This window comes from Cajanus cajan, chromosome 11 (assembly GCF_000230855.2).
Source record: "Cajanus cajan strain Asha chromosome 11, NIPB_CcT2T_4, whole genome shotgun sequence".
NCBI lineage: Eukaryota > Viridiplantae > Streptophyta > Magnoliopsida > Fabales > Fabaceae > Cajanus > Cajanus cajan.
Window position 1 is genome coordinate 2981798 of NC_138527.1, and position 21871 is coordinate 3003668.

At 33.0% G+C, this 21871-nt stretch overlaps 2 protein-coding genes across 4 annotated transcripts; both read left to right on the forward strand.

Annotated features, from left to right (window-relative positions):
- Positions 1 to 13352: 13352 nt before the first annotated feature.
- On the forward strand, positions 13353 to 17841 carry LOC109816799 (splicing factor U2af small subunit B). 3 transcript variants are annotated; one of them, XM_083066724.1, is made up of 4 exons: positions 13353 to 14742; positions 15889 to 15971; positions 16316 to 16411; positions 16551 to 17841. In XM_083066724.1, exon 1 carries the CDS (start codon positions 13504 to 13506, stop codon positions 14305 to 14307), a length of 804 nt encoding a protein of 267 aa, XP_082922850.1. In that variant the 5' UTR covers positions 13353 to 13503; the 3' UTR covers positions 14308 to 14742; positions 15889 to 15971; positions 16316 to 16411; positions 16551 to 17841. The 3 variants fall into 3 exon arrangements, with proteins under 3 accessions (XP_082922850.1, XP_082922849.1, XP_082922851.1); XM_083066723.1 differs by lacking the exon at positions 15889 to 15971; XM_083066725.1 differs by lacking the exons at positions 15889 to 15971; positions 16316 to 16411.
- Positions 17842 to 21237: 3396 nt separating this feature from the next.
- Positions 21238 to 21717, forward strand: LOC109816792 (uncharacterized). The gene has a single exon (XM_020381915.2). The coding sequence runs from the start codon at positions 21238 to 21240 to the stop codon at positions 21715 to 21717; it is 480 nt and encodes a 159-aa protein (XP_020237504.2).
- The last annotated feature ends 154 nt before the right edge of the window (positions 21718 to 21871 follow it).

A 21871-nucleotide genomic window follows, 5' to 3' on the forward strand; every position in this document is an offset into this window, starting at 1 on the left:
TTTTTTTTTTGTAAGAGCAAGACATTAATTTATAATAAAAAATATTTATACATAATTAATACCAATAGTTATTTATGTGAAATAATGTTTAGAGGTTTTTTTTTTTACGATTGAATTTTTAGGCATTTTTTTAATTAGAGTATGTGAATTTTTTAAAATTTCTTATTTATTTTGATCCATATTTATAATATATATTTCTAACTTATGATAACTTTATTTTTAAATAAATTTTTATATTTAAATTTTATTGATAGAAGAGATATGATATCTTAAGGAAAAAAAGAATTATAACATCCTCTCTTTTTCTAATAGGAAGAGTACAAATGTATTTTCTTAACTATTAGTATTTCTTTATTGTTGTGTGATAAAATTGATTATTGTAAATTATTTAACTAGAATCTTATTAATAATTTACTATATGAATTTAATATTTTTGTATAACTAATATCTGATTTTAAACTTGATATGAAAATATTATGATATAACTAGATAATATTTTAAATTAGTATTTTATTAATGGTTGATAATTAGAAAATAAAACAAGGATAAATACATTTTTTGAATTTTATATCTTAGATTTAAGATGAATAAATATATTAAGTTAATTAATAATTTATTTAAAATGTTAAAATTTAATTTATAAAAATAATATTTTAAAAGAGAAGGGTTATAATAACATCGGTGTAACTTTTACTAAGTATTACATCGTTCAATAACTTTATATTAAATGTGAATTTTATAAATTCAACTACTAGATTGAAAGTTTTTTACCTTTAGATCATATATACAAAACTTTATATGAATTCAAGATGATTTGATACTTTATTATTGTAAAACAAAATTGACGTAATATATACATTTCAAATAAAATATGAGCACTTTGATTACTTTTAAGTTGTTGTTCAATTTTAACAAAAATTGATATAAACATATAAAGTGATATGAACTTTCAATCTAACGGTTGGATTTACAAAATTCACATTTAATATAAAGTTATTGAACGATGTAATACTAAGTAAAAGTTATACCAGTGTTATTATAACCCTTCTCATTTTAAATATATAAATTATTACTTAAACTTTTAAATTTATAATAAATAATTTAAATTATATCATAAAATTAATTTTAAATAGAAATAAGTAGATTGTTAATTATAAAAGTAAGTATATATATAAATAAAGATTAATTAAATATAATATAATAATTATTATTAGTTATATAATAATTATATATATTATTATATATTTATAACGGTCTAGATACACCAAAATGATAAGGATTTAAAGATAATATAAGTATGAGATTGGATAGTTGAGGATGACTTAAATGAATTAATTTGTCCTATTTATACTAACAACATGCATCTACTTTTCAATAGCTTATCTTATTAGAACTTCACAGTTAAACGTGCTTGACTTGGAGTAATATAGGGATGAGTGACCTTTTGGGAAATTTTCAAAAATTGTGTAATTAAAGACAAAACATGCTAAAAAGTTAATATTGTGAAATAAAATCCTTAAGAGGCCAAATATGAGTGATTCGTAGCGACCAAATTTGTGACGTCTATAAAATTTAATAAAATAAAAAAATAAATATTTAGCGACCGATTTAGCAACCGATTTATTCGGTCACTAATTTGGTCCCATACACTTCAGTGACCAAAATCATTGCAACCATTTTGCGACCGATTTAGCAACCAAAATTTTCGGTCGCTAAACAGCGTCCGAAAATTTTTTTGTCACTAAATAGCTTAGCGACCAGGGTTTTATCGAATGATTAAATTCGATCACTAAGGTAAATAGCGACCGATTTTAGCAATTTAGTGATCGATTTTGGTGGTTGCTAAATTGCATATTTTTTGTAGTGATAATGGCACTCAGTGTAACACCCCTTAGATTATGACGTCTCAGCGGTTCTACTTCACAACACTTCACACAACTCCTTATTAGTTAGAACCCTTCACCTGTCAGAACCTTCCATGGGTAGTCCTTTTTGAGATGTCTGGCCACTTCAAGGATCAACAACTAACCCCACAAACCAATATAAGACCTTTTAGCATGCTTTGCCCTCACCCACACAATTTTTATGAAACTTCCAAAAGGCCACGCATCCGTAAATTACTCCAAGTCAAACATACTTAACTATGAAGTTCTTATATGATGAGTTATCAAAAAGTAGATGTATCTTGTTAGTATAGGTAGTACAAATTTATTCCTTTAAGCCATCTTCAACTATACAATCTCACACTTGTACAAATCTTTATATCTTTCTCATTCTGGTGTATCCGCGTTGTTACACTCAATATGCTAGTAACAAGGTACACAAATTTTATTGGGAGATCAACATTCACTTGATATTCACATCTATGGAGCATCCACAATCCAACGGTCAAGTTGAGGTAGCAAGCAAGGTTATTTAGTCCGAGTTATAAAAGTGCTTAGACGATGTGAAAACAAAATGGGTAGACAATCTCTCTCAAGTCCATTGGTTTTACCATACTACCCCTTATTTTTTCACACATGAGACTCCATTTAGTCCAACCCAATCTTTGTGTGTTTTCATTCTCAAAAGAAGCATCAAAAGACAGACAAAGGGTTAATCTCGACACTCTAGAGGAAGTTCATTAGATAGCACACATTAAAGAAGTTGCAATAAAGATGCATGCTAAGTGGAAATACAACTCAAAAGTGTTACCTAGGGATTTTTGAGAAGGAGACTTGGTCTTAAAGAAGGCTTAGTTGAATCAACTAGTGAATATACTTTCTCCAAGGTGGGTCAGACCTTATTATATTCCAATAATAGTTGGAAAGGGCACTTACTGATTACAAACTTTAGACAAAGGCAATATCCCTAGGTCTTGGAATGCAACTAGTTTTCATTTTTATTATGGTTGATTGATAATGTATTCGATGCACTCTTTTCCTTGCTTGAATTTTTTATCCCTATAAAAATTTGAAAGGATTTTTGGTGGAAAAGGTTTTTAATAGGGCATCTTTATTTTCAAATGCAATTATTTTTGATAATCCTCATACCTTGTGTAATCATTGTTCCATTTTTAGTATTCTTACCAAATTAAAGTAATTAAGACGACACAAATAACCTTGATGTGAAAAGTATCCTAAGGTCAGCGACAACAATTTAAAAACCATGAAGTGAAGAGCATCTTAAGGTCAGCAACGACAATTCAAAATCTTGACATGAAAAGTGTCTTAAAGTTGACGACTACAAATTTGAAAAATCTTGACTTGAAGAACATCTTAAGGTGAGCAATGACAATTCAAAACCTTGACATGAAGAGCATTTTAAGGTTGGCAACCACAAAGTAAAAAAACCTTGACATGAAGAGTGTCTTAAGGTCAACAACAACAATTCAAAACCTTGATGGGAAGATTGTCTTAAGGTCGACAACCACAAAGTCAAAAAATCTTGATGTGAAGAACATCTTAAGGTTAGTGACGACAATTCAAAACCTTAACGTGAAGAGCATCTTAAGGTCAGTGACCGTAAAGTTAAAACCCTTGATGTGAAGAGTGTCTAAAGGTCAACAACCACAATTCAAAACCTTGATATGAAAAGTATCTTAAGGTAGACAACAATGACAATTAAAAAATCTTGATGTGAAGAGTGTTTTAAGGTCAGTGATGGCAATTCAAAACCTTGACATGAATAAAGTCTTAAGGTTGGTAACCACAAAGTTAAAAAAATATTTATGTGAAGAGCGTTTTAAGGTCGGTGATGGAATAACACTAAGGCCGAGAAGACCAAGAGGTGATATACTAAAGGAGGCAAGAGGAATGGGATAGTGAGGCCATTTTTTGGACCTTAGCTCCTATGTTTTTTTTAGCATTTATTTTATTTCCTATTTTACCCTTGTATTTTGGGGTATTTTAGTCATAGGATTTATTTTCTTTGTATTTCCTATTTTACCCTTGTATTATGGGGTGCTTTAGATGATTAGGTTTTTAATTTGGGCTAGGGTATTACACTAGAAGGGTGACACATTTTTGGTGAGTTTTGGATCTATTTTTGGTGATAGAAAGGCTTAGGCCCAAGTGGAGGGCAAAGGTTGCATGATCATATCATACACCTTGATGTAGCCAATCTAGACCCATAGATTCCAAACTTGGTCACCAAGTAGCATCTAGGATTCATTTGGCATGTCATTTGGAGTGCATTTGCCTTGTGAATTTCGGCCATGCACACTCCAAATGCAACCCTAGATGCCTCCCCTCCTATAAATACCCAACACCCCACCACTTGTAAATACTTTGGATTATATGAATTTGAGTGAGCCTTTTGTGCCTCAAATCCTCTTCCTTAGTCACTATGTTAGTTTCGGCTAGCCACCTTCATTCTCCACCCTTGGAGAGTGAAACCCTAGATTGGCCTCCATCTACACTTGGAGTGAGCCAACCTTTGTGAGCACCAAACACCATATGCTTCCGCCTTCCATATACACTTCCGCCCAAACCTTTCTCCACCATAAACCTCCCTTTGTCCAACCTTTGATGAGCCTAGATCAAGGGCAAAGAGTCTCCTTTCAACCACTATCATCATCCATGGAAGGAACTACTCCATCAGTCGGTGATGACAACTCAAAACCTTGGCGTGAAGAACATCTTAAGGTCGACGACCACAAAGTTGAAAAACCTTGACAAGAAGAACATCTTAAGATTGACAACAATGAAAATTAAAAATATTTTCATGAAAAACATCTTAAAGTTGGCAACAATAATTTAAAAACCTTAATGTTGAGAGCATTTTAAGGTTAGTAATACTCAAATTAAACCTTTATGTGCCCCAAAACCTATAATAGTTAAACTAAGCCTTGTAAATTTCATGATTACTTAGACTTATTTTTGACTTATTTAATTCCTAACTCATTAAGCAATATAACTTGGTTAATCACCAATGTAAGGGTGTAATTGTTGTCCATGTCACTAGACCACACAAGACCAAGAAATTATAACATTAATTCATCAAAGGTTGATAGTGATGATGAATCTAATTGCCAACCAACATACAATATACCTTGGAGACACAAATTCCAACCGAATAGACAATAATTAGTGCAAAATCAACAATCTTTGTTGATGGACCAAATGTCAATAATGTGTTACACCCCCATTCCTATAGGTTGTATGATTCAAATACAAATTCAGGCCAATCTTGAGAAATGTTTCTATTCCTATGAATTATCTTATGAAAATCCTACACTTTGTCATCCATAATTCCTATGAATTATCATAAGATCAACATGTTGGAGACACTTACACAAGCATACAACTTCTATACATCTAATTACTAAACAAATATGCAGTCATGAACAATCCAAAATGTCACATGACTAACTTCTTAAATGTTACCATACTATTGGTGCGATGGGGATTCAAGTCAATCTACACATGTAGCGACACCATACTCATATGTAAAACTACTTATTGGTACATCAACAAGGATCATAACATATTATAGTCTTTGTCTACAAAACAACAATCAAATTTAGTTTTTTAAGTCTAAACATTCAGAATAATACTTCATACTATAGGGTCTTTGTTAAGCAAAGCTTATCATGTTTACATTAATTTGATTTATTTTTATTCCAATCACACTACCTTATACAAATTTACAAAAGGGTCCAGCTTGAAGGCCTTAGTGCAAATATCATTCTCAGTTCGAACCCACATCATGATGATGGAAGAGCATGGACCAAGGGTCCAACCACTAGAGTCATGGCTAGGAGATTACAAGAAGATATGAGTGCTTCAGAGCTTGGACCCAATGGGCTTGGTGGGTCCAAGGTACTCTTCCCATGGGCTTCATAATGATCCACCTTATTTGTTGTAGTGTAAGATATATATGTTTTGGTCTTGTATTTCTAGGCCATCTAGATTAGGTTTTTTTAGGCCAAAAGCTTAGTGAGTCAGTTTTTGGGCTTTATGGGCCTTGAGTATTTTGATACTCAATATTGGGCTCATTTTGCTTCTTTTATTTTTAACTATTGATTGTATTTCATAGGCCATTGTATTTAGGCCATTAGAATAGGAAAAGAGAGAGAAAATTAGATAGGAAAAATTGTTAAACTCAAAATTACATTTAGAGGTAATTTGAGTTGCATTTAGATCACATGTGTTAAGTCAAGGGTGGCAGCACATGGGGCATCCCAAATCAACTCCAAATTACATCTAAATGTAACTTTGCTGCACAATTGAACCAAGCACATGGAGTGACCGAGAAATTTGAATTCAAATTCCATTTGAATTCAAATTTCTGGCACCAAAGCAAGGCATGGAATTGGCGCCACTTGTGCTAGCTCTTTTGCCTATAAATCAAGCCACTCTCTCACATTTCAATGAATTTTGAATATATGAGAAATTTTAACCTTTGCTTCAGCTAATTCTCTCCCAAATATCACCAAAGTCCTTGCTTTTAATTCTAGGAATCTGAGAGCTTCTTGGCTTGATTCGTGAGCAAACCTTTGCTCTTCTTGCTTAGCTGCTTCCTTCTCTAGCCTAAGATCAAGTGTTCAACCTTAAATTCTAGAAAATCAAGTCCAGAACTTGTTCTCAAGGAGAAGATCATGGTCTCTGAGTAAGGAAAAAGAGATTTATTCTTCACTTCACTTTCCTCACTCCATCATTTTTGGTATCAGAGCCAGGTTGCTTCCTTGAGGTTGAAATACTGTTTTCACCGATTGTTTTGTGTAAATTATGTTCCTACTTGTCTTAAATGTGTTTTGTTGATTGGATCTAATTTTTTTGGCAAATTATTTGATAGATCCAAGTCTAGTGATTGTATTTTGTTCAATCTGGCAATCACATTATGTTTAGGAATTCTACTTGTGTTAATTTTTTATTTGTTTGAGTCTTGTTCTATTTTTCTTTTTTATTCAGTCAATTGCTTTAATTGCATGTGATTTTTGAATTTTGAATCATTTCAAGTTGTCTAAAGTCATGTTTAGTCCTTATAATGTCAAAAATTCAAGATATGCTTAGTTAACCTAGTTTTACATTTTGTTGATTTGTGTAATTTGGATCTGGTTGATTGTTATTGTTTTCATTTTGGTGCTTTGATGCTTTTACCTTTACATATTTGAGTTCATATCCATTAGTATATCATTGATGGATTCTTAGAGTTAGGTTTCTATTATGTCTCCTTGAGCTTCAATTCAATTTACTTCCAAATCTCAAGTCACTTCTAGTGTCTATACAAGTTTGTTTTCAATTTCTTGGTGCATGACCTATTAGCTTTAATTCTGGAAAAATACTGCTGGAAAATAGAGTATAAAAACAAATAATATGAAATACTATGTGTTTTAGAAGAAAAGAGAAAAGAAATACAAAAGAATTAAAGCTAGGTTACAACAAAAGTGCACTAGATATTTGAAATTCAAATTTAAAGTTGCTTGCATCTTTGGATCTGTAAACTTCTCTTGTTTAGTGATTGAATTTTTGTGCAAAAGGCATTATTCCTTATCTTCTTGCAGCTCAAAATAGCAAGAGAATTTTTTTTATAAAAAAAACAAAACAAAAGGAAAAAAGAAAAGGCCGAGAAGAAGAAAAAGATTCATAAGGATAAAAATCACTAAGTTTTTGGATCTAGCAACTTGAATCAAATTTTTGTAATCTTTATTTGGCTTTAGTTTTTCTTAATCCATTCTAGAGCCATTCTATGGTGTTCTTATTTGAGTGCTAGCCTTTCTTGAAGTGTCTTAATTTTAGTTTTATGTCTTTGTTGGCTATCTTTGAGTTTGTCTATATTTAATCTACTCTCTTTAGTATAAGCTTGCTAATTATTTTTGTTTCTTGCCAAGTTTTCACTTCTTAAATTCAGTGCTAAAAGTTGTATTAAATTTTTGAAAGAAGAACAAACATTGACTCACAAAGATTAGAAGAAGGAGGATTTCTAAGACTAAGACAATTGGACTATAAATTTGACCTTAAAACTTGTCCTAGACTTCTAAATTCCTTCACAAGAGTGAACCTTCCTTAAATCATTGTGAGAAGCCATTGTTTTGCTTTGAATTGTTTGTTCAATTGTGCAGGAACAAGAAAGAAAAGAAAATTCAAGTTTGGAGATGGATTTAGAAACCAAAACGGGTTGCTGGAAAAATTTGTCTCTAAATTTGTCACAAATTCTGTCTCTAAAATATGTTTTAGGCTTGTTTCAATTTCTTGTAATTTTCTTTGCTTAAATTCACTTGTAATTGCTTTGAGGGAGTATTAAGAAGCTGGTCAGGTATATCTAAACCTTTATAGCCTCACTCATGCTAGTGCTTATGGAAGTGACTTGAAAATTACAGGAAGATTTGACTACTTCAGAACTTGATGGGCCCAATGGGCTTGGTGGGTCCAGGGTAGTCTTCACATGGGCTTCATAGTGATCTACCTGATTTGTACTTTGTAGTGTAGGATTTATATGTTTTGATCTTGTATTTTTGTGCCATCTAGATTAGGTTTTTTAAGCCATAAGCTTATTGGGTCAATTTTTGAGTTTTATAGGTCTTGGGTATTTTGGTATGCAATATTGGGCTCATTTTGCTTTTTTTATTTTTTCTTATTGATTAAATTTCATAAACCATTGTATTTAGATCATTAGAATAGGAAAATAGAGAGAAAACTTAAATAGGAAAAATTGCTAAACTCAAAATTACATTTAGAGGTAATTTGAGTTGCATTTGGATCACATGTGTTAAGCCAAGGGTGGTTGCACATGAGAAGTCTCAAATCAACTCCAAATTACATCTAAATGTAACTTTGAAGCACAATTTAACCAAGCACATGGCCTAGCACATGGAGTGAGCGAGAAATTTGGATTCAAATTCCATTTGAATTCAAATTTTCGGCACCAAAGCAAGGCATGGAATTGGCGCCACTTGTGCTAGCTCCTTTGCCTATAAATCAAGTCACTCTGTCACATTTCAATGACTTTTGAATATATGAGAATTTTGAACCTTTGCTTTAGCTAATTCTCTCCCAAATGTCACCGAAGTCCTTGCTTAATTCTAGGAATCCGAGAGTTTCTAGGCTTGATTCGTGAGCAATCCTTTGCTCTTCTTGCTTAGGTGCCTCCTTCTCTAGCCTAGGATCAAGTGTCTAGCCTTTAATTATGGAAAATCAACTCCATAACTCATTCTCAAGGAGAAGATCGTGATCTTGGAGTAAGGAAAATGAGGTATATTCTTCACTTCACTTGCCTCACTCCATCATTATGGCACTAGCTCATAACTAAGTTTTGAATTATGTCACAAATTTCATCTTTTTAGTTTCCAACTACCACATTTAGTCCTTAGTTTATGGTTGAGTTTTACATCAGTCAAATAAACATGTAATGATATTTTGTTTATGCAAATTGCACCTCGACATTCAACATAACGCTACCACATGTAAGTCGATAATAAAGCACCAAATATTCAACAACAGAAAACATTCAAAATTAAAAAATAAAAATATATTATTTTTACAATAGCAAACTTCAAATACAAACAAAGTGCCAAAAAATAAAGGAAAAAACAAAATAATAACAATCCATTCAAATTTCACACTTGTTTAATCTTCCTTAGGAGGACCAATGTGTTGACCATTTATAATTTCTTTAAAGTATCCCACTCTTGTTAAATTTAGGTCGCCATGAAGAACTTTCACTTGTGATATGGTAGCAACAAACCCTTCCACAAATTTGCAAACCGTTTCAACTTTTGTTGCCTGCAACAGATGTTCAACCTTCTCTAACTTCGACTTGCAAGATTGCAAGTGGGTCTCAAATATGAAAGCTACATCTGTTGATTTGTCTTTGGCCATCTTCGAATCTTCATTATCTTTCTTCAATTAAGTCTCTACTTCTAACCATTTGTTTATTTCTTCTTCCAAAGCTTGTCACTTTTCAATGGCTTTATTCCTGTATGACATCACCCAAGCCAAGTCCACTCTTCCTTTTTTCACTACCTCTTCTAGCGTTGTGATATTCTTATCATGTTTCTTTAGTTCTTTCATCATTTCCATTACCTTACCCTCTCTCATGACAAACAACATGGACAATCGGTTGGTCATGGACCTGATGCCTTTTAAGACATGAAACATACTTAGTTTCTTCAATTCAGCCATATTCTCTTCCATCATGTCAGATCATCGAATATGACCCAAATGTTAAACTTCAAATGCTATAAGTATTTCGTCTTTCCTCTTTAAGTGCCTCATCTTGTGGATCCCAATTGTCACCAATGTAGACTGTCAATGTCTTCTCAATCGATTGAACTTCATCTTTTGGGTATATAATCTTCTTAGGCGGCCTTTCTTCCCCAGTTATGTCCAAATTTATGATGTTATGATCACCCATTTGACCCTTTTTGGTGGGCCTTCTAGGAAATTTACTTATGGATTGGAAAATACCCCCTACAACCCTTTTGGAATGCAGATTATCACCTCCTAATGTTGCTCGTGCCTCAGCTTGTTGCTTATAATTTTTTGCTAACTCCCATAATTTTTGCCATATCCCTTTTTGATTACCCTAAGCAAGAAGATGAGAATCATGTGTCTCTATTCAAAAAGTTCAAGTTAAAACATTTCTTCTTAGGAAAAATGTCTTAAAGACTTGGCTTAGAAGACCTAGACATTGAACTTTTTATCAAAAGGCTTTAGTTAAAACTCAACTTCTCAGAATACTTGTACTAAAGACTCTACTCAACAGATTTGAAGAAAAGGTATGCGCAAAAGTTACCATCATCCAAAGAAAAAGTTGATAATATTAGAAATGGAAAGTACAATGAGGTAAGCACTACTTAAAAGTTAAGCAAACCATAAAGGATCTATTTTAGTGGCTATAAAAGGAAGACCAAGACTATAGTTTTAAAGCAAGCACGATCAAATGGAGTGATCAAATCATAAGCTATCAAAGTTGTAATATTGCTTTCATACTTTGACTATTCAGAGATCTCCACTCCAGTATTTGTTAATCTTGTAATGGAAAAATGAAGTGTGAATCTTCCTTAGTGGAAGCTCCAACTTAGGAGAACTTGTGTAATCTTAGCTGATAACTAGGATACGAAACCCATTTTTGTAAACAAACTTTCCTACCCAGATTTGAGTTGTAAAGGTAAAGGAAGTAAGTAAGTAATTACAATAGTGGTTGTGAACTCGTGGCAGGTGGTTGTGTTGTCTTAACATGTTGTTGAGTGTAAAATTTTAGCAGGTAGTTGAGGGTGTATAACTAACAATCAGAGGCTATGTAGTGGTGTGATTGTATCAGCTAGTGCTTGAGTTTTTCTTGAACAATTGGTTGTTATAGTGAAAATCCCACAAGTTTGTGTGCGAATTGGATGTAGCCCAATTGGAGTGAACTAATATAAAACCCTATATGAAATCTCTTTAACTCTATCCTTTTATTTGTTGCATTTACTTCACTTCATCTTATATTATTACTACATAACTTGCTATGGAAACAAGCTTGCTCATAAACTATTTTTAAAAGAATATTCTAAGTTTGAACATTCAGAAGTTTACCTTTTGAAGAACAAATTTTTATAAAGAATTGATTTCATAACAACGTAACCCCTTCTTGTTGCCTAATATTCACTTTATATTTAAGATTTAAGGTTTAATTATTTCTTGTCTCTATAATTTTGGATAAGATTATCTGAAAACACTTTTTTGGAGAAAAAAATAAGAATAAGTCTTCTTATAAGTGAAAATTAGTTTATATATGAGTTAAAAGTAACATTCTGGAGAAGCTAATGTAAGAAAACTTCTACAAATTGACTTATGAATAAACTTATTAAGTATATAGATTTATACAGAAAGAAAGAACGAATGAGTGAAATAGTTGAAGTTGTTTTGTGTTCTTTCTGAATTCTTCAAGTTTTTTTATATAGGTACATGATGAAGATGACTGTTGCAAATTCTTGAGCTTCATTCGTAGGTTTGCTTTGTCTTTCTTTATCTTCATTTTTTAAAGAGTAAAATGTCTGTTTGTGCATTAAATACATTTTACCAAATAAATTTTTTTTTTAATTAAAGGGACTACTTATCACCTTTTTTGATACAAAATGAGAGGAATTGTTGTGTTTGCCAATTAGAAATGGTTTTTTAGATGACTTCATATGCATTAAGATATCTGCTTGTCCTTTCTTCGACAAAAAAACAAATCGTCATTCCTTTATGATGTTCAAGTATCAAAGAAGTTTTTATTCACTCAATTTGTTAAGGAATAACATATAAATAGTTAATATGGTTTTGAAACATAATAAATTAAATATTTAATATATTCGTATTAGATAAACAAATTATTTCGTCTAAGAAACTTGTCAAAAAAATATCATTAGATAGAAGCGTCTCATACTATTGTCTTATTTGTATGATCTTAAAAACAATTTTTAAAAGTATCCAAGTTTGTTATCATTAAAACATATATTTATGAGAGACCTAAGATTGTTTTTTAATCTAACACACACACGTTAGTATTTTAGCTTGTGTAATGCACATATGTGTATTATATAAATTAAATTTATAATCAATTATGTATATAAATAAATATTGTGTTTGAATATATAGAAATATTTTTAAAACACATAAATTATATTTTAGATTTATGATAAATAATTTATATTGTAACAAAATTTTATGATTATTTTTTGATAATTTATTTTAAAATTTATTATTTAATTCATAAAATTATGATAAATAAAAATAAAATTAGATAAGAATTTTAAAAAAATTCTTACAAACCGTTTCATTGAAGAAAAATTCCTATAAATACTATCACCCAAGATAGAGATTCTTTTTTAATATATAGGTGTTAATAGGAGAGACATCCACTTACTCTACTCAATAACTTAATAAATATTTATATATTAATTAAATTTATATAGAGAAGCATATGGTTTAAAATTTAGAAAAAAAAAGCCGTAAAATCAAAATAAATCTTCCAATAAACAAAACTTAACTTATACATAAGGTAAAACTTAAAAGTAACATTTTGAAGAAGAGTATATAAGAAAATTTCTACAAATTAACTTATGAATAAATTTATATTAACTTATGAAATTCTTATTTATTTTTTCTTACTATTTTATGTTTCTATAAATACTTTTGAAGAAGTTTAATTAAAAATATTTCATTTTAGGCTCTTACTATTTTTGTTTTTTTTTCTTCTAATTCTTGTTATTTATTTATATTAAAACGCAAAAATAAAGTTAATAAAATTATAAAGACTAAAATAAAAACAAGAATAATATATAAAGGTTATAATAAATTATTTTTAATTATAGAAGTAAAAAGTAAAAATTTTTAAAATAAGAATTTTAAGAATAATTAAACTTTAATTTAATAAGGATATATATATGTTGATATTGATGAGAGAGGCAAAGTGAGATAGGAATAAGTAGGGAGAGAGAGAGCAGCAAACATAAATAAATAAATAAAATCAGAGTGTGGAGAAGAGAGACAGAGACCGATCGGATCCGATCAAAATCAGGCATTAGGGTTTGCGAAACCCTAGAGTGATAAATCGATGGCGGAGCACCTTGCGTCGATATTCGGGACGGAGAAGGACCGCGTGAACTGCCCGTTCTACTTCAAGATTGGGGCGTGCCGTCACGGGGACCGGTGCTCGCGGCTGCACAACCGGCCGAGCATATCCCCGACGCTGCTGCTGTCGAACATGTACCAGCGTCCGGACATGATCACCCCCGGCGTGGACCCCCAGGGGCAGCCCCTGGACCCGCGGAAGATCCAGCAGCACTTCGAGGACTTCTACGAGGACATCTTCACGGAGCTCGCCAAGTTCGGCCAGATCGAGAGCCTCAACGTCTGCGACAACCTCGCCGACCACATGATCGGCAACGTCTACGTCCAGTTCCGCGAGGAGGACCAGGCCGCCAAGGCCCTCCACGCCCTCCACGGCCGCTTCTACTCCGGCCGCCCCATCATCGCCGACTTCTCCCCCGTCACCGACTTCCGCGAGGCCACCTGCCGCCAGTTCGAGGAGAACAGCTGCAACCGCGGCGGCTACTGCAACTTCATGCACGTCAAGCTCATCGGCCGCGACCTCCGCCGCCGCCTCTTCGGCCGCCACCACCGCCCACCCGCTTACCGCCTCTCCCGCTCCCGCTCCTGCTCGCGCTCCCGCAGCCGCAGCTCCAGCCCCCGACACCGCCGCGAGAGGAGGGACCGAGACTCTCACAGCGCCGGAGGCAGGCGGAGCAGGGAGAGAGACAGTACTCGCCGGAGGCACGGCAGTCCCGCCAGAGAAGGGAGCGAGGAGCGCCGCGCCAGAATTGAGCAGTGGAATCGGGAGAGGGAGGAGAAGCAGTGATTATAAACCATCGATCTCCTCCTCAAAGTATTACCCTTTGTCCTAAGTGGTTCCTAGAGTAATAAAATAAAATTAAAAAAGTCATTATGGAAGTATTGAATATCCTATCTATGGCTTTAGTATTTAAGTTTAGAAAGAGTTTTCTAATATTTGGAAGATTACTTAGTATGATTCTGGTGCTTCTAGGAGTATTTAAATAGTTTAGTATGATTATGCTGTAGTATGCACACAATTCTGCAATCCTAAGTTCGAATCCTGTTGTCGTATCAATAGAAAAAAATAATTTAGGGATGGCTTAGGAAAAAGGAATAATTTAGGGACGGCTTAGGAAAGAGGGTAATATTGCAAAGATGGAAATGGTGGTTTACTGGCGTGTGAATGTGACGTGGTGGAAGCGCTAATAATGACCCCTCTCACTGCTGTGTTGTACTTACGGTAATTGATTTCTCTTTCTCGTTGTTCTGATCGACAGAGAATGGAACCTTTTAGGAGCATTTGTTTTTCTGTTTCCTGAATTCAGTTAGTTTGGGGCTGTTCTGTACTGTATTTATTGTGCTGTTTCAGCTTTTGGATATGACGAATTGGGTTTTAACTGTATGGAATATGCTAGCCTGTGCGTGTTTCTGCTGAATGATATGGCCTAGTTTTAACTTTTATTATAATATAGCTACCTTGGTGTTGGGGGAGGGAGTGGGCTCAGTACTTAGTATGAAGAGCAAGAGGTGGAGAAGGAACCTTAAAGATGATTTTGTAATTTTTTTTTTTTTTTTTTTGCGAGTTGTTAGATAGTTAAGTTGCCACAAATTTTCATTCTCAGTTACTAATGTGAGTTAGTATGTTCTTTTCTAGTGTGGTGGTGAAACTGACGATCTCATAGTTGATATTGCAAGGGACAATTTCCTTTTTTTTAGCTTATTGAGGGTTTTGTGTGTCCTGTGCAAAATTGAAGGTTGTTGGTAATGTCAACTCTGTTGATTGAATAAGTAATTTTGATAAATCAAAACTGAATTAGAGCTTATGATAGAGGCTGCTATGGATTATTTTTACTAGTTTGATCTATTATTGTTTTGAGTCACGGGTCAAAAGGGTTTAAACTGTGGTTGATAGATTTTCAGTACTGTGCTGTGGCCTCTGCCAGTCTGCCTACATTGTCTTTTTTATTTTGCTGTTGGCCTTGTTATGCTAAATGCAAAGCTAAGTAAGATGGATGGTGTCCATGTGTTTGATGGAAAATTAGGGCACGCTTTGTGGCTGGGCTATGTAGAAACTCTCACTGGGATGCATCCTAGTTTTACCACTTTTGGGTATGATAGTAAATTAGGACACCTTATAGACCTCAATTTCAACTTGCATTTCATTTGCAGTTAGAACATTTGGCCATTTTAAGGGTGGCTATGACTGTGACTTCGGGACTGGGTGTACTGTTGTCAGTTTGCTCTTCCTGCTGTGCAATAAGTGCGTGTTGATTATTCTGCCATATCTTAAATTTCTGCTGCATATATCCAAGTGAATAAGGGATAATGAGTGATGTTTCTGCCTCTTTGTTAACGTGCTATCTTCCTTGGTTGGATATTTTTCCAGCTTATTTGTAGGTTCAATTCTTTCTCTCTTTTTCATGCCAAGATAGAGGACCCAAACTCAAACATTCTTGTTTTCCTGTGATGGTGTGATCCTGATGCTCTGTTCTTCCTTTGCGTATACCTTTCTTCTTCTTCTTCTTCGCAGTTCTTCATTTTTTTTCTTTTCTTTGCGTAAGACAATAACATGTCAAATTAAGTTCATTAAATGAAAAAGTAAATCATGTAATATTTTGGAACTTAAAATTCTCTACTAATTATTTACTTTTTTTCTATTTTTGATTCTTTAACAAGTGCCTTGGCAATTTATAGCCCAACCTATCTTTAATAGTTATTTTCTTGAGTGTTCTTTCTTTATTGTCTGAATTTTGCTCCTTTCTGTTCAGCTGAATGATATCAAGATGTTTACGTGCATGTTTTTCGCCGTGTAGGCTAGGTGCTAGGGGGATTTGTTGTGCAGCTGATGTTCTTGAGATGTAGGAATTGCAATTCAAAGATTAACGAAGTTGGGGTTTGAATTGCCTCTTGTAAGATTGCACGTTTCTATTGTTAGTTATTGTTTTTATTTAAACATTTGCATGTGAGATTGGAATCTTTTTCTTCACATGCTAATTAAGGCTGGTCCACCTTTGATTTTTATAACGTGCTTTTTTTGTTTCTTTACAGCACTATAGGTATATAAAAGCATGTTTCGGAGAAATGTTTTTGATGAATCCAAGTGCTAAATACTGTACAAATATGGGACAAGTAAGATGGGCAACTTCTGGTTTGTTATCGTGGGATTTTCGCCACTGGGGCTATGGTGGTGTTTGAACTCTCCAAACTCTTAGGTTGACATCATGGCTTAGTGGATGCTTGTTTTTTTTTTGACTTATTTAGGAGAAATAATTGCTTATTTCATTTGGCTTCTTGAGAGAGGTTTTGATAAATAAGCTTTTATTTCTCTAAATTTAAGTTGAACCAAGCTGTCAAATTATGCTTTCTCCAACTGATTTAGGTTATGTTCGGGAGTTTGAGTTTGGAGGGGAGGGGAGGACAAACTTTTTATTTCTAACAATTTTTTTCTTATTTGATAATTTTTTTGTGGTTCAAGTATTTTTTTGGTCCCAATAGTTTTATTAAATTTTTTCTTTTAATCCCTATAATTAAATTTTTTTCGTTTTATTCATTATACTAACCATTTTTTTTTCCTTTTTAGTCCCTATAGTCATAAACTTTCCATTTCAGTCCCTATAATAACATAAAATTTACTTTTTAGTCCCTATAGTAGCATAAACTTTTGCTTCTAGTTGCTATAAAATTAGACAATAAGAACTAAAAGGGAACAAAAATGTATGTATAAGGGCTAGAATGAAATATTTTAAATTATAGAGATTAAGAAGTAAAGTTTATGACATTATAGAGGCCAAAAAGGTAATTAAAACACTTTTTTAAAAGAAAATTATAGATTAGTATAAACCTTATTACTAATCTTTTATAAATATTATTAGCTCCCTAAAATATTTGTTTTCCTCTCTTTTCTCCTCCAAAACTCAACACCCAATGGGCAATTTAGCTAGGGACTAGGCAGTGTGTGACTAACAGGTTTTTATGGGATTGTCCAACGAAAGTTGTTATTTTAAGAAAAAGCAGTTGTTGAACACGTATCAAATTCAGTTAGGAAGGAACAAGGGTTATCGTCATCTTATAAAATATACAGTGCAGCAGTTTAGGTTCCTGAAACCCATGATAATGCAGGACAGATGTACAGAGCAGTATGTTCCCATTTTTGGTTACATTACCTTACCTCCTGTAACAGCTGAAGTTTCTGTCGTCTTTCCAGGTGCCATAATTGATTTGTTCCTTTCTTTTGTGTGGGGAGGGTTCATTGACGGAACTTGTATGGTCTGTTTGCTATGGCAAAGAAAAAATTTGAACTGCAAGTGAAAAAGAAATGAATATATTTTTCCAGAAAGAATTATTCTATATCTATGATATCTTTTTAATAGACTCTTTACATTCTTTTTATAGTAAGTATTGAATTTATTTTATATATTTTTAAGACGTCAAATAACTTGTATTTATTACTTTCTTTGCAATGTAGTAGAAAGATTTGTGGGAGAATTTAACATTACCTTTCTAGAAATATTCCTCTCTTTACATTATTTAGTATGGTGAACACATCACCATACTAAATACACCATAGATGACTGAACAGAAAAAAGTAATATTTGAATTGGAAGAAAAATGGAAGTAATTTTTTTTTGAAGTATTGTTTCTAGAAAGAAAAAATTTGAATCTTTCTACAATATTTTTTTCTTACTATTTTTTCCATGTATAGCATGCATTAAAGGTGTTTTATGTTTTCAAAATAATAAAAGCATTATTTTTCTTCATTTAATACTGTTTATAAAGTAGTAGGGAGTTATACAATTATTCTTTTAGAAATGCATCTTTCTTTTCGTTTCTCTTTCTCCTAAATTATATGTTCATTTTTTTTATCTATTTTCTTTCCTCAAATCCAAACATGCCATTGGTATCAGATCTGTATAATATGTTTATGTCCAACAAAATCAGTTACAGTTGGTTGAGTTCTGTTGTAGGCTGATTAATTGGTAGAATTTAGGACCACACTGCAGTGGTAATTTGCTGTCGCAAGTGGGAAAATGAACTATTGTGTTGCCAAGACAGAATAAAACAAAATAACTGGTTTTCCCGTATCTTTACTTCAGATTATACCAAAAGATGACTTGGTGCATTCAGACAGGGATGATATAATTCAGAAAAGAAAAAAAACTGTTGTTTATGTTCAAGTGTTTTGAGTAGATATTATTTTTCATCCTTTTTGGTGGTATGATGTGTGTTGGTATAAAATCATTTAACTAAGCATTCGTGGATAGGAATGAAATTTAACATCAAATTTGTGAACTTTGAAATATGTTTTGCTTGTATAGGGGTGCGAACAATATTTTGGTGATAGTGCACTAAAATCCTGACTGTTATATGCTGTTTATGGAGTCCAATAACTGTCTTTGGATTTTTATGTCTTATGTCCAAGATGGAACTTTGGAGAGAATGAACCAACAGTACACAGTATATTTGTATATAAAGCCAGGAAAATGTTTTTTTTTTCTTCCATAAATTTTAGCCTCTTCGATCGTATTGTGCACTTTTAGAAACATTCCAGATTGTTTTGAAATTTATTTTCACTTTAGGGTAGTCAATTGAAAAATGTAGGTTAATCATGTATATTCCATGTCATGGAAATCTTTTTTTTTTTTCTTTTTCTTTTTCCGTCTTTTTAACATTAAAAAATGACATCGGACATCAACGGGAAAAGCACGTGGCCGTCAATTATTGTCCACGTATACAATCACACTACTGTGTTTCCTTTTTTTATTTTTATTTTTTTTATGTTTTAATTTTATTATTTTTATTTCTTCAAGTGGATGCACTAGGTCACTGTTTTTTCTTTTTATTCGTTTATTTATTATTATTTGATGCAGTAAAGCACTGCGTTCTATGCTTTTTAAATTTTTCGTTCATTTGCCATGTTTTTTGTCGCTCACCTGCTATCCTGTTTAACGAGGAGAAATGGCTATAAACATGTTTACCTTTTACTAAATCCACGCCCAATCTTATTTTCTCGACCATCTGTTTGGAAGTTACCCTGTCATGTGTCTATATATTTTTATTTAAAAAAGGATTTTAATTAAGTTAATAAGATTTGAATTTAGAACTTGGTGTTTGATCTGTACTCTGACCTAGTTCTATGATGAAATTACTTAGTTACTTGTTTTCTTTGTTTTGTCTGTCTTTTTATTTTTTTTTGTTAAATGTAAAAAGAGGTTCAGAAACACGATAACAAAATAATCCAGTGTTAATAGAATTTTTTTTAAAAAAATATTTGAAACTATTTTGATTGCGGCTCTTACTAAGGGGTGTATGTCTGATCAAACAACTTGAATATATAAATAAACGAAAATATGAATGAATGAATAACCAGGAATATTAGTGATTCTCTCGATCTCAATATGAAAGCAAGGGATAATAACGGAGTCCAAAAGAAGAAACTAAGAGCAACTTCAATGAGAGTTGCTTGGCTCATCAAGCAACTCTAACGTGAGTTTCTTACCATTAAAAAGGTATGAGGTTGTAGCAAGAATTTCTTGTAGAGGAGAGAGAGTTTCTTAGTGAAGCAACGGTTGCTTACTTTTGTGAACTGAAGGAGGCGCGCGGTTGGACCGCGGAGGCGCGGGTTTGGACGGTGGCAGTGTGGGTTTGGACGGAGGAGGCACGGGGTTGGATAGCGGAGGCGCGCCGGTGGACAGCGAAGGCTTGCCGGTGGACGTTCTATCGCGGGTGGATGTTCTGGCTGGACCTGCACACAGCGGTAGACAGAGTTTGAAGGTGGAGTTTGAAGAGGAAAGGTGAAGAAAAATGAGAAAACCCTCTCACGAAGAGAAGAAGAAGAAAAAGAAAAAGAGACGGTTTAAGAAATAAGAAATAAAAAATAAAAATTAAAAAATTAAAAAAATAAAAATAAATAAAAAATAACTTGAAAGATCCGTTGAAGTAATCGTTGAAGAGTCGTTGGCATTTTTAAAAAAAATAAAAAATAAAAAAATCATTATAAATATGCATCAACTTAATTCAAAAATTTGGACCTCTTTAACTCTCTTCTACTTCTTTTATCTTGTTTGTTTTGCTCTCAAAAATGGATCTTAACCAATACAATCATCAAAATTTTTTAAATTCTTTCCAAAATCAACCATCACCGACGAGTGCAAATTCTCAAATTCTTTCGTAATATATTATGTATCCACCATCTTATTTTAGTGAAAATTTTCAAAATTCACCACCTTATTGGTCAGCACCATAATATTATATGTTTCCAACACATCCACCTAGTGGTGATAATTCTCAAGGACCACAATTTTTTAGTCAACCACCACCTCTCACTAATCCAAATGCATGTTATAAGCCTTCTCCTCTAAACAATATTGACACTCCTAATAGTGAACCTGAATCACCAATTGGTCTCGATGGAATTCAACTAGATGGAAGTGTAGAGAATTCATCAACAACAAAAATTCGTGCTCCATTCTCAATTCAAGAAGATATTATTCTCGTGAGGTCATGGGTCAATACGTCGAAGGATCTAATCATAGGAGTTGATCAAATGTTACGATAATATTGGTCGAGAATCACAGAAGCATACAACAACGATGAAGACCGTGGCGAGTTCGCAAAGAGAGAATCGACTCAACTAAAAGCACGTTGGAATCGAATTCATCCTGCATTTCAAAAATTTATTGGTTGCTACAAACAAACAATTAGTCAAAAGAAAAGCGGGAGTTCGGAGAAAGATGTCATGGCATTCGCACATAAGATTTACACTCAAGATACAGGTAAAAAATTTGATATGGAGCATGCATGGGTCATTTTGAGAGATGAACCTAAATGGCAATCTGATTTCGTGCAACACAATTCAAAAAGAGGGAAGGTAACGTCTGCAGGTGGTTACTCTTCGTCTTCCAACATAGAGACACCCATTGAACTTGATGAATATGAGATACCAATGCCAACATCCCGTTCGATAGGACAAAAGGCAACCAAAAGGAAGGCCAAAGGAAAAGAAACTTCCAATACTAATGTTGTTGATTTTTCTGGCATAGAAAATGCAATAAAGGAGAAAAATGCCTATGCATCAAGACTAATTGAGTTGAAGGAGGCACAAGAAAGACGTTTGACATATGAAATCATAATGAAGGATACTTCCAACATGAATGAGACTCAACGTGAAGCTCATGAAAAGTCTTGTAACTATCTTAAACAACAATATGGGTTTTAATTTCTTTTAGGGTTTAGGGAAGTATTTGAGTTTTAATTTATTTTATTATTGTAATTCAAATTGTGTTGTTATGAAACTAGCCGTTGTAAAACTAGTCGTTATAAAACTAGCCGTTATAAAACTAGTCGTTATAAAACTAGTCGTTGTAAAACTA